Source organism: Oncorhynchus nerka, linkage group LG10, assembly GCF_034236695.1.
Source record: "Oncorhynchus nerka isolate Pitt River linkage group LG10, Oner_Uvic_2.0, whole genome shotgun sequence".
Taxonomy (NCBI): domain Eukaryota; kingdom Metazoa; phylum Chordata; class Actinopteri; order Salmoniformes; family Salmonidae; genus Oncorhynchus; species Oncorhynchus nerka.
In genome coordinates this window covers 78,035,180-78,047,916 of record NC_088405.1, presented here as the reverse complement: position 1 = coordinate 78,047,916, position 12,737 = coordinate 78,035,180, and the positions used below count along the sequence as shown (strand labels likewise).

The 12,737-nt window shown below is 40.7% G+C and overlaps 1 protein-coding gene and 1 pseudogene across 1 annotated transcript; one reads left to right on the top strand and one right to left on the bottom strand.

Moving 5' to 3' along the window:
* Positions 1 to 459: 459 nt before the first annotated feature.
* Positions 460 to 837, top strand: LOC115136029 (histone H2A-like; annotated as a pseudogene).
* A 329-nt stretch (positions 838 to 1,166) lies between these two features.
* LOC115136028 (zinc finger protein ZPR1-like) lies at positions 1,167 to 8,579 on the bottom strand. The gene is made up of 14 exons (XM_029671362.2): positions 8,296 to 8,579; positions 8,024 to 8,185; positions 6,053 to 6,143; positions 5,593 to 5,663; positions 5,429 to 5,509; positions 5,221 to 5,343; positions 4,946 to 4,999; positions 4,793 to 4,859; positions 4,046 to 4,116; positions 3,838 to 3,927; positions 3,316 to 3,426; positions 2,813 to 2,902; positions 2,100 to 2,165; positions 1,167 to 1,998 (listed from the first exon to the last, which is right to left on the bottom strand). Exons 1-14 carry the CDS (start codon positions 8,422 to 8,424, stop codon positions 1,882 to 1,884), a joined length of 1,323 nt encoding a protein of 440 aa, XP_029527222.1. The 5' UTR covers positions 8,425 to 8,579; the 3' UTR covers positions 1,167 to 1,881.
* Between the last annotated feature and the right edge of the window lie 4,158 nt (positions 8,580 to 12,737).

Sequence of the window (12,737 nt, the reverse complement as noted above, 5' to 3'; positions counted from 1 at the left end):
GATGGATCAGTTTCAGCAATTTATACAAATAAATAGCATAGTTGTCTTTCCTGGTCTTGCGTCGCTTCTTGATTAATATCTTCTGTGTTTTGGTCCTCTTTTTTTTTGTTTTGCCCTTCAGGGCAGAGGCCGATTCAGGCATTTTCTTGTATATGCTTGGTGTATAAGTGGCGGTTGAGAAACTAGAGCAGAACAGATGCTTCTGTCGTGTGTGTGTGTATATATATATATATATATGTGTTTTGCAATGCAAAACTGTGGAGCGAGGCGCTTTTGCTATTGGACATTTGAATGCTGTAGTTTATCACCATTGGTTAAAGCGTTTCCATTCTATCCGTCCAATAAGGAGGGACACTCGAGGTATAAATACAATTCTCAACCACATTACGTAAAGGCAGAAAGCAAAGTCCATGTACTGCATTGTCAATTATTATAGTCATTCGTATCAATCCAAATACGATGTCTGGTAGAGGCAAAACTGGAGGAAAGGCAGAGCGAAGGCAAAGTCCCGTTCGTCCCGCGCCGTCCTTCAATTCCCTGTAGGATGTGCCCACAGGTTACTGCGCAAAGGCAACTATGCAGAGTGTGTCGGTGCTGGAGCTCCAGTGTATTTGGCTACTGTGCTTGAATACCTAACCACTGAGATCCTCGAGTTGGCTGGCAACGCTGCAAGGGATGATAAGACCAGAATCATCCCCCGCCACCTTCAGCTGGCTAGCCCGCAACGACGAGGAACTCTAAAAGCTTTTAGGTGGCGTCACCATCGCTCAAGGAGGAGTATTGCCAAATATTGCTGTCCTACCCAAGAAGACTGAAAAACCAGCAAAGAGCAAATAACCAGCTTGGACAGTAAAGATCACAAAAGCTGAGCTCCTTTAAGAGCCACATTCTCTGTATAGAAACTCATTTTTAATGCCAGCACTACCTGAAACAGGAATGATTGAGAAAAAAATAAGCTTTGTCCGTCTGCAATGCATAGCCTACCCGACGTCGTTTATTTGGCCCATTCATAGAAATATGTATCGTCACAATTGAAACAAGAGTTTTCGTATATAATAACATTCGTCACTGTGGCCTCTTGGATCTGGACTATGCAGGCGCATTTGATGGTGGGGTGAATAATGCCACAGATATTTTATTGTAGGCATATATGGACCAATATTGAGTTTGTTTTTAGTAGTACTTTATCAACACATTTTGTGCTAAACAATGTAACATCTTGAGTTCAGTCAAATGTACATTTGATTATTTCAGTAAATGTTCTGTAGTGGTATTGGGCACGTGCACAAACGTCAGTCTAGTCTGTTTTCACAATCCGTGAATTTTCATTCAGGGCGCACATGAACAAAGGACACTGCATTGAAACGAATCTCGAATTTGTTATTTTAAGATCTGTGGGCATTTATGCAGTGTTATTATAATTGAAGATTGTGGTACTGAATTCTACAGGTTTATATAATGCATACTATACATTGAACATAGGAAAGAAGCCTCCCCCCAAAATATCTACATCAGCCATGGGTCTGTATTCTTAGTTCATTTATTCCCATGGAAAAGAACATAAGAAATTCCACTGAATCAGACCTACATATGTGAATACACATACAAGTGATTTAAATTTGGTTAATTCATAAACTGGATGTTCGTGCATTTCTTATTTATAAATGCACATACTTCTCTAATCAAATGATTAACACCATATTGATTGTTTCCTTTTAAATAAGGTATATTTCAAACGTTTCAACCATATATCATAACTGTAAGACATCAGGAGCATATGTCCTTGTGAGTCAGCAACTACAGTGAGGGCAAATATCTGAAATTACATTTATGGGATGCGTTGTTTTTGTAAGATAAACCTTCCTGCTGCTGCAGATGTCCTTACTCCTGATAGCCCTCTGTCTTCATGTCATTGAGACCAAGGTCTTCATTCTGCTCAAATGTCCTGGTGTACTTCTCAGTTGTCATCTCTGGGTCTGGGTCAGGGGCATAGACGTTCTGCAGACAAACACGACAAATCAATTCATTACAAATTAAACAACTGAGAGGAGACGATGCGTTTGAACCTCAGACATCTGTGAAAGAAGAGTGTCTTTTACCTGGAGATAGCTGTTCCCTGCAGGGTCGTCGAGAACAACGTGCACGTCCATTTCTCCCGCCATGATCTACAGTATTTTTTTGGAAGAGGTGTTTTAAGTGCCACTCAGCCTCCATTACACTTTGAGATGCAACAGTTTCAGCATGGGTGCCAGACTGTTCTGCATTCAAAAACTCTACTTTGTTGCCCAGCCAAACATGTGAAAGTATTCTTCTCAGATACAGCATATGTGAAATTGTTGCATGAGCTTTTGTTTAGTCTAAATCTCATGTCATACTAACAGTTGTTTGAGGATTCACAATAAGTGAGTTAAACCTAGTTAAAATATACAACCTAGTTATAATATACAACTACGGTCCCAAATATACATTACATGTACAAAAGCATATTTACATGGTAGTTATAGTGCATTTACAGTGCAGATACATATTGTTAGTATTTATGACTTATACCAGATGGTAACATTCACAATTTAAAAGAATTGCAATAAACTCACAATGGAGACATTGGATCTTTAAAAAATATTCTAGAGTGAGACTATTAGCCAAAGAGTTATTCAGAGTTAGTTCACAAATTGAATGCAAATAAATACGTAAAAATGTTCCATGGGTAAATACTTTGGGACGTGTAATTACACTAAGGTATTATATGTAAAGTTAGACCAAAACTAGCTCCAAACAAAACAGTGATATTCAATGATTTTATGCCTCTAACCTTGTCAATCTTCTCGCCAAAAAGTTTCAGTTTCTCTGTTCGATCTGAAGTGGAGCTGTCTCCACAAGTGAATGGATTTTTGGAAACAATCTGGAGGAAAACAGTGGCGGTGGATGAAAACATGAATATAATATAGCTCGAGTCCACAGTGAAAGAGACCATAGAACAGGGGTGCACAACTTAAATCCTTGAGGATGGCAGTCCTGCTGGTTTTGGTTTCTCCCTAGTATTTAACTAATCAATTAATGTCCATGATTGGCCACACCTGGCTTCACATGTCTAAATTAGGACTGGAGTTGTGCACCGCTGCCTTTGAATTACATTACAGCCATGGCAAAGGTATCCAAGCCAACAGTGATTCCCAGGTGCAGAGTCCATGGACTAGAAGTAACACAACCAGCATTAAAACATATACAACTCTCCACTGGAGCTCAATCCCTCTGTACATCCTTCCTGCTGGATCTCCCTTCATCCCCCCCCCTACTTCTCAACAGTCTGCTCACCAGATCTTTGATGTCTTTGAGGAGTCCCTCCAAGGTGGTGAATTTGCCACCGACAGCTGCCATCCCCAACTCAAACTCCAGCTCAGGTATGAGGATGCTACATGTCTCCGACTGCAAACACAAACCGGCACAACATGGTTGAGTCAACTCCATCCTGATTCAGGAATAGCATTGCTCTCCCGTGGAAAAAATTATGTTCCATTACTGACAGGAATTGATTATGAAAAGACCCAAACTCTTAAGACAGGACAACAAATACCTGAACCACTTCAATCATGACAGTATTCATATTATGAGCTCCATTTGGCATGGGTGCTATGAACTTTCTGCCATGCAACGGTAGCCTAAGTACCAGTCTGTTTGTGCTATCATGCCAACTCCTCGTCATGCCAAACATTGTTTGGCTTGACAATGGTAGTAATGGAGTTGGCAAAAGCACAAACAGACCTGGGACCAGGTTAATAAAAATGCTACAGTAAAAAAAACTAGTGAATGCAAGATAAAGTACAAAGAGGGGGCTACCTTGAGAAGATCTCTGGACATGTCAGACACGTCAGTGAGGTGAAGAGTTATCTTGGTGCCCAGCTCTTCTGTGGCTCCACCAGATTTCACCTAAACCACAGATTAGATGGGCAAATTAGAATGCATTCATATTAAGATATTTTCAATATCTGTTAATATGCCTTGAAAATAAATACATGTGCCAAGAAAATAAAAAGAGGACACTTACTTCGTTGGTTCGATGTCCACAGTCATCACAGTTTGTTGCCATGATAATGACTTCTTTGAAATGGGGTATTTCTGAGGAATTGTAAAGGATACCTAAAGGATACCTAAACCTTGCAAAATGAAACATTCTACACTGGGCCTCCCGAGTGGCACAGTGGTCTAAGGCACTTGATTGCAGTGCTTGAGGCATCACTACAGACCCAGGTTCCAGGTTGTGTCACAACCAGCAGCGACCAGGGCAGCGTACAATTGGCCCAATAACCCACAATTGGGTTAGGCCAGGGGGTGTACTTGGCTCGTGGCGGGCCGGCGCCTGCAGGCTAACTTCGGTCGTCAGTTGAACAGTGTTTCGTCCCGCACATTGGTGTGGCTGGCTTCCGGGTTAAGTGGGCGGGTGTTAAGAGCGGTTGGGAGGACGCATGACTCGACCATCACCTCTCCCGAGTCCGCTGGGGAGCTGCAGTGATGAGACAAGATCGTAATTGGATATCATGAAAAAAGGGGTAAAAAAAAAAAAAAAAAGTTACTGAACAGTGATGTAGTGGTAAAAAAATATATAATAATTAAAAAAGGTGGGTAAATGCCGACTGCCATTCGTGGTGAAGTAAAGTACCACTATTCTTTCAATGCATTTTCCTGCAAAAGGAGAGGAATGGTTGCGCAAAATAAAAAAAGGTAAATGGCATTTACGTGCCTTAACCTTACACTACACCATGCTGGGGACAACCAAACAGCCTGGAAAGGATACGGACAAGCTTCATGTTTGTCGAGGCTGGGGCATTGCACTCTGGACAGTTTGTATTAAACGTCAACACCTGAGGGAGAAATAAGGTATATTACTCAAAGGTCAATTATTGAGGAAAAACTCCAAATTGGGATGCAAAATGTCTGGAAATCCCACCTCATTTCTCATACAGTCAATGTCATTACTGGGCTTTTCCTCCTCGTCTTCAGCCTAAGCAATAACAAAAAAAGCTACATTTTAAGTCACTTTTGCTATATAGAAGTTTATACTGGTGAACATGGGTCAAATTATAAATGTATGCCGTCTTGTTTTTTTCTACCTTATGAGGATTCTACACGCACAAGACATGACAGCATCGGAGGCATTGCCTTTTCTAAAACAGATATGTCCCCTTACAGGAGAGTTGTGATGTGTCAAATCAAACCACGCACCTTTATTCCTAACTGGGCGTCCTGTTGGGGTGTTCTCTTGTAGTGGCTGACCGAGAGAGCCTCATCTTTCTGCGGAGCAAAGGGGTTCTCCACAAAACTGTTCCCAGATGGATCATCAATGACCTAAAATTGTATTGCCAGAAATATTCAATTCCATTTAACTTTAATCTTGTACATGGTTGAGGCTGGGCAATAAAATTGGACTTACCAGTGTGAATACACCTTCTTTCAACTTCTTCAATTTATCAATGAACTCATCAATCTTTACAGCAACTTCTGGTGCAGTTGCCTTCAAGAGTTAACATGATTTTAGTCAACAAGCAGTGAAGTACATATGGCATTTGGTATGATCAAAGTAAACAAAGATTATACATTTCTTAGTTGTTGGTCTTGCTCCAACCCTGCAACTGCACGGTCTATGAGGCCTTCGATGGTAGAGAGTGCTGGGGAGCAAGAGGAACAGTTAATGGCTTGAATGAGATTGAGGCATATGTGGATACTGTACATCTACATGCAAAAGTGTTATTCTAAGTAAACAAAGCTTCACTTAATACAACAGTTGGATTAATTTAGTCAAGTTTAGCCTACAACACTCCTGCCGCCTTTGGCAAATATGTGTATAAATAAAATTTAAATGATCCCAGTAAAAAATAAAATAATTAAAAGCTAAGGAATCTCAGCCGTAAAAGCCAGTATATTGGATGATATTGGATCTGGGACCAGGCTAGCAATTATCAGTCCGACAAAATATCAGTGGCGACATGACAGTGGCATGTATGCATGAAGAGTGAATATTGTTTTCAAAATCAATAAAAACTGAGTGAGTACTTACAGCCCTTCTGAGTGTATGGGGGGATTTCAAAATCCAGTTCTGGGATTCTGGTGGTTGCACTGTCTGCTTTGACAACTTCTCGATTCATATCCTACAAAATGAGATTACAAAAAACAGACTAAATATCTAATACAAGATATAAATCAAATAATACAAGTTAGATATTGTTTTCTTTCTAAGCTAGCTATATTAATTAAAAAGGTGTTCTGAAGCTAGTCTGGTCCTCAAGAGAAGCATTGACGTCGGCACAGCCAATGTGTACAACAGTCCTGACGGTGTGTTCTGTCTAAACGTTAACTATACTGTTTAGACAGAGGGTCAGGAGGGACTGTTGTGCACATTAGCCATGCCGTCCGCTTTGTATAGGAAAGCTTTGGAACTTTACTTTCATATCGGGAAAGAATTTTCAAAAAACAAGAGGTAAAATCACTATACATGGCAGGTAGCCAGCCTAATGGTTAGCGCACGTGTCAAACTCATTCAAGAGGGCTGAGTGTCTGCAGGTTCACTCCTCCCTTGATCTTGATTGATTAATTAAAGGTCACTAATTAGTAAAAAATTCCCCTCACTTGGTTGTCTAGGTCTTAACTGAAAGGAAAAACCCACTGACACTATGCCCTCCATGGAATGAGACACCCCTGGATTAGAGCTTTGGGCCAGTAACAGAAAGCTTGATGGTTTGAATCCAAGCCGAAAAGGTGAAAAAGCTGTTCATTTTAACAGAATCCCACGTGGCAATATTTCCAATGGATGTGTTGCATAGTTTTCCATTACAGCACCAGTGTGTTGTCAGTGATTATGTTAATGTTCACTCTAGTGTTATATTTTGGGAACTGTTTCCATCACGGAGTGTGACACTAAAGATGTGTGAAGAGCACAGTCAACCCCTGAGTCAACAGTTGCTTTGTGAGAAGGTGTTAACCCATGTTCACAGTTAACCATCGTTATGTAAATGAAAGCTGAAAAGCACCAGTGACTATGCCTTGGCCCCAAATCAGAGTAGGTCCACTGAGGCCATGGCCCTGTTGACACAAAGCTGGGCCATGGAGGTGGAAACAAAAGTCTGAGGCTTTGTAAACCTTTTCTCCAAACACAAGGAAACAGTAAGTGTATATTTTGCATTTGTAAAATTATTTTGATGTGATAATAAAGTATTCATAGCAGTGTTTTGTGCATCAAAGCTAGGACCGAGACTGAAAAACAGCTTCTACCTCAATGCCAGCAGACTGTTAAATAGCCATCACTAGCCGGCTACCACCCAGTAACTCAAGCCTGCACCTTAGAGGCTGATGCCCTATATACAGAGTCACTGGCCACTTTAATAATGTTACACTATTCACTTCAATAATGTTTACATTCTGCTTTGATCATCTCATATGTATACTATATTATATAGTCAATGCCACTGACATTGCTCATCCTAATATTTATATATTTCTTAATTATTTTATTTTACTTTTAGATGTGTGTATTGTTAGATACCACTGCACTGTTGGAGCTAGGAACACAAGCATTTCACTACACCCACAACATCCGCTAAATATGTGTGTGACCAATAAAATGTGATTCTCAATTGTGATGACAATTATAGTTTAGATGGAGTATGAGGCCATTTTGGTTGCCAGAGCTAGTTAACCTCTGAACATGTCTTGGATGGTAACGGAGTAGGCTAGCCCACAAACCTTAAACTCATCTGGTCTAGCCTAGTCCTGGATCTGTTTCTGCGCTTGCCAATGTTTCAAGTTTCATTAGTCCTATGTACGGGACACACATGGTTTACATCGTCCAACAAAACACTTACTTGCAGGTTCCTTCTTGACAATGCCAACTCCATTGCTGTTTTGCCATGACAATGAGTGGCATGATACAAACAGACTGGCACTCAGGCTAGCTACAGCTCATAGCCTGCACAGTTACTTATCAGTGGTTCAGCATATGCCTGGGAAAGGAACTGCATCCTACTTAGACTACCTGTTTTGACTTGACTTTGAGTGTGTAGGCGATGCCTTGATCCTGTATGCGACCAGCTGATTGGATTTCAGTGTTCGACCAGCTGCAGTTGGGACAGGTGAAAGAACTGATGATAACTTCTTTAAAGAAAGGAATCTTCGTAAGAAGAATACGTGTCATTCCCTACAAAAATGGAGAGAACACAACATGTTAGATGAGTCAATCCTACAGCGATACAGACAAGTCCATACGTTCAATTAACTGGTCAGTGTGTTAGCTAGCCATTTACTTACATTTTGGTAACAATTCATGCACAGACTCTCAATTTCGGTGGGTTGATTGTCTTCGTCATTATCAGCACTGATCTCCTTGAAAACACTACCGCCAATGCCACGGACATTTTCCTCTGCTATGACTGACATTATTTCTCTTCAAGAGGTTTTTGATAAACAAACTGTTCGTTTGCATATGCCGCCCGCTGTTTCTGGAACGTTCTACTATCTACATCTGAAGGTGCAGTCCAAAATACACGTTTTCATGTCTGCGTTGTATCCTTATCCCGGAAATAGACGTCAAATTAGTCTTCTTCTGTGGTGGAAATGCCATATGTTTTGTGCGCATGCGTAATACCATATGAACGCGTCCCATCATTTATGTATGTATATACACTGCTCAAAAAAATAAAGGGAACACTTAAACAACACAATGTAACTCCAAGTCAATCACACTTCTGTAAAATCAAACTGTGCACTTAGGAAGCAACACTGATTGACAATAAATTTCACATGCTGTTGTGCAAATAGAATAGACAACAGGTGGAAATTATAGGCATTTAGCAAGACACCCCAACAAAGGAGTGGTTCTGCAGGTGGGGACCACAGACCACTTCTCAGTTCCTATGCTTCCTGACTGATGTTTTGGTCACTTTGAATGCTGGCGGTGGTTTCACTCTAGTGGTAGCATGAGACGGAGTCTACAACCCACACAAGTGGCTCAGGTAGTGCAGCTCGAGATGTGGCAAGAAGGTTTGCTGTGTCTGTCAGCGTAGTGTCCAGAGCATGGAGGCGCTACCAGGAGACAGGCCAGTACATCAGGAGACGTGGAGGAGGCCGTAGGAGGGCAACAACCCAGCAGCAGGACCGCTACCTCCGCCTTTGTGCAAGGAGGAGCGGGAGGAGCAAAATGACCTCCAGCAGGCCACAAATGTGCATGTGTCTGCTCAAACGGTCAGAAACAGACTCCATGAGGGTGGTATGAGGGCCCGACGTCCACAGGTGGGGGTTGAGCTTACAGCCCAACACCGTGCAGGACGTTTGGCATTTGCCAGGGAACACCAAGATTGGCAGGTTCACACTGAGCACATGTGACAAACGTGACAGTCTGGAGACGCCGTGGAGAACGTTCTGCTGCCTGCAACATCCTCCAGCATGACCGGTTTGGAGGTGGGTCAGTCATGGTGTGGGGTGGCATTTCTTTGGGGGGCCGCACAGTCCTCCATGTGCTCGCCAGAGGTAGCCTGACTGCCATTAGGTACCGAGATGAGATCCTCAGACCCCTTGTGAGACCATATGCTGGTGTGGTTGGCCCTGGGTTCCTCCTAATGCAAGCCAATGCTAGACCTCATGTGGCTGGAGTGTGTCAGCAGTTCCTGCAAGAGGAAGGCATTGATGCCATGGACTGGCCCGCCCGTTCCCCAGACCTGAATCCAATTGAGCACATCTGGGACATCATGTCTCGCTCCATCCACCAATGCACCACAGACTGTCCAGGAGTTGGCGGATGCTTTAGTCCAGGTCTGGGAGGAGATCCCTCAGGAGACCATCCGCCACCTCATCAGGAGCATGCCCAGGCATTGTAGGGAGGTCATACAGGCACGTGGAGGCCACACACACTACTGAGCCTCATTTTGACTTGTTTTAAGGACATTACATCAAAGTTGGATCAGCCTGTAGTGTGGTTTTCCCCTTTAATTTTGAGTGTGACTCCAAATCCAGACCTCCATGGGTTGATAAATTTGATTTCCATTGATAGTTTTTATGTGATTTTGTTGTCAGCACATTCAACTATGTAAAGACAAAAGTATTTAATAAGAATATTTCCTTCCTTCAGATCTAGAATGTGTTATTTTAGTGTTCCCTTTATTTTTTTGAGCAGTGTATATATATGAAATTGAAAATATATTTATGTATTTATTTTTCAATTTCAAATGTGTTGCAAAAATCTATACATCCTTCTTAAAAATGTTAATACAAAACATCACAAACAGATAAACACAAAATCAAAAATACATGTAGTGTACATTTCCAAATAGTTTTGTTGGAGGGGTAACATCTGAGTTATTTGAAAGAATGTTTCTCTCACTTTGTTAGTGAGCACATTATTTGTATGATAGAGTCCATACCTATGGCCAATTTACAACACATTGGAAGTTCCACCTGAATTCCACCTGAGTTGAGTAGCTGGCCCACATCACATCGTTTACTTTGTGATGTTTATTTTTCCATACATTTAAACCGTGTCTTATCTAATTGGGAGCAAATATATTTGGGAGTGTTGAGACAAGATAACACATACGAGGCTCTAGACATGCCTTCAGCCGTAGTTATCAAAACTCTTCCTTGAATAGACAAATCTTTGCCTAACTTGAACTTATTTTTAACAGCTGGCGAAAATGGGGAAAGACCTTGTAAATTATCCGGTGGCTATTTTACCCCAGGTTCACAGTCCTCCTGAGGATGACCTTGTTTGATACTAACAGCCCATTGTACCAGGCTAGGAAACAGAAAGTTAGTACACTCTCTATATGGCAGGTGTAGTAGTTGGAGAGTATCCAGTGTTGACATTCAGTTGTCTTTGTTGGCATTTTTTATTGTTGTCCATTATGATTCCCAGGTACTTAAAACTTCCCACTCTTTCTACCTATTAACTATCCAGAATAAATTCTGACCCTGTGCTTGCTTATAGTTGTATTGGGGTCAGTCAGGCTTCCTGTTTAGATTAAGACACCGTGGAGCCTCGGAAAATGTACCTCAATCCAGAGAAATGCGTTGTACTCCGAATTGTCCCAACTGTTGCGACAAGAAGATTGAACGACTGCTAGTCCTATGGTTATTTTGCATACAACTTTCTGGGAATGGTGCAACATATTGCTTGGCTTTTAAGGAACTTGACCATTTTTATTTTCATTTTCTTTGTATTTCATTCCTCTAACAGAATTTTTCGTTCCTCTAACAATTTTTTTCTAGGAACGTTGTCCAACTGGTTTGACAGGAATGTTCTCAAATAATAAATTGCTCAGAGAACGTTAAGAAAATGTTCAATAAATAAAGAATGTAGTAACATTCTGAGAATGTTCTAAGAATGTTATTTAAATACATATACATTCCGTTCTCAGCATTAACAAACCTCTCTCCATGCTTTATCTTTTCAGGTGCCACTAATTGGCCACACTTGATCTTAATGAGTGCTTGTTTCCTAGATTAAAATGAACTGCTTTGTATGCATAAAAAAAGAGGGCGCGCTAGCTCCATGGGTAGAGAACAGAAGAGGTTTGAATCTCACTAATCCCATGTAACAATGAAAAAATAAATGTGTTTGCATGATTAATGAGACTAGTCAGGATCAAGGGTAAGATGAACGGAGCAAAGTACAGAAAGATCCTTGATGAAAACTGAGTAAAGGGTCTGAACACTTATGTAAATGTAGTATTTTAATTTTTTTGCAAACATTTCTAAAACCTGTTTTTGCTTTGTCATTATGGGGTATTGTGTGTAGATTGATAAGCGAAAAAAAACAATTTTATCCATTTTAGAATAAGGCTGTAACGTTACAAAATGTGGAATAAGTCAAGGGGTCTGAATACTTTCCGAATGCACTGCACTTAAACTAATTTCCTAGATAAGCGTCTCTTTTCTTTAGAGCATCTCTCTGCTGTTAATAAAGTTCGCCAGGATGTAATCATAAAAACCGGAAGGAACGGAGTTGCCTCTGGTTCATTAAGCAATTCCTATGAGACATGAATAGGGTTTTGGGAAATTAAGGTGAGGTTAATAGAGGCTTAGGAAATCTTATAAGTTTTATTCTATGATAATCATGATTAGCTCATTTTATTATTATTATTATCTCAATTACTTCATCAGTCAGTTAATGTTTGTGATTTTTTTTTATTACTTAATTCTTAAAAATCACAAAAATTCACATGAGCTGATGAAGATTCTCATAGAACAAAACATAAGATATCCTAAGCCTAGGTTAACCACAGACCTTATTTTGAGCGTTTATTCAAAAACCCTACAGAAACGACATTAATTTCCCAATATGTTTGTTCAACGAACCATGCTGGAGTTAGTGCCTACCAAAAGACACCATTACTATTTATCTCTATATGAATAGGATGAAGTTTAGACAAGTGTTTTTCACTATCCTCTTTGATTCTACCCTTAGTGGACTGATGCAGTCGGTGCAATGGCCTACATAAGTCTAAAGGGATTCCTTGGGACGCCAACTCTGATGTCACCCCGTTGAGGGGACGTCCCAAGGATTCTGGATAGCACTAACCATTCCTAAAGTGACCACTGTGCAGTTCTGTTGTGAAAGTTTCTTATTTATCAATTTAAAAAAATATAAATGTTAACTGCCAAAATAAAGGAAACACAAACATAAAGTGTCTTAATAAGGCGTTGGGTCACCATGAGCCAGAACAGCTTCAATGCACCTTGGCATAGATTCTACAAGT

Excerpts from the sequence above, each read along its gene's own strand:
- LOC115136028 (XM_029671362.2), bottom strand. The coding sequence starts at position 8,424 with ATGTCAGTCATAGCAGAGGAAAATGTCCGTGGCATTGGCGGTAGTGTT. Across the intron at positions 6,144-8,023 it reads TCAAAGTCAAGTCAAAACAG|GATATGAATCGAGAAGTTGT; the intron begins GTAGTCTAAGTA and ends CTCATTTTGTAG. Across the intron at positions 3,928-4,045 it reads GTGGACATCGAACCAACGAA|GTGAAATCTGGTGGAGCCAC; the intron begins GTAAGTGTCCTC and ends TCTGTGGTTTAG.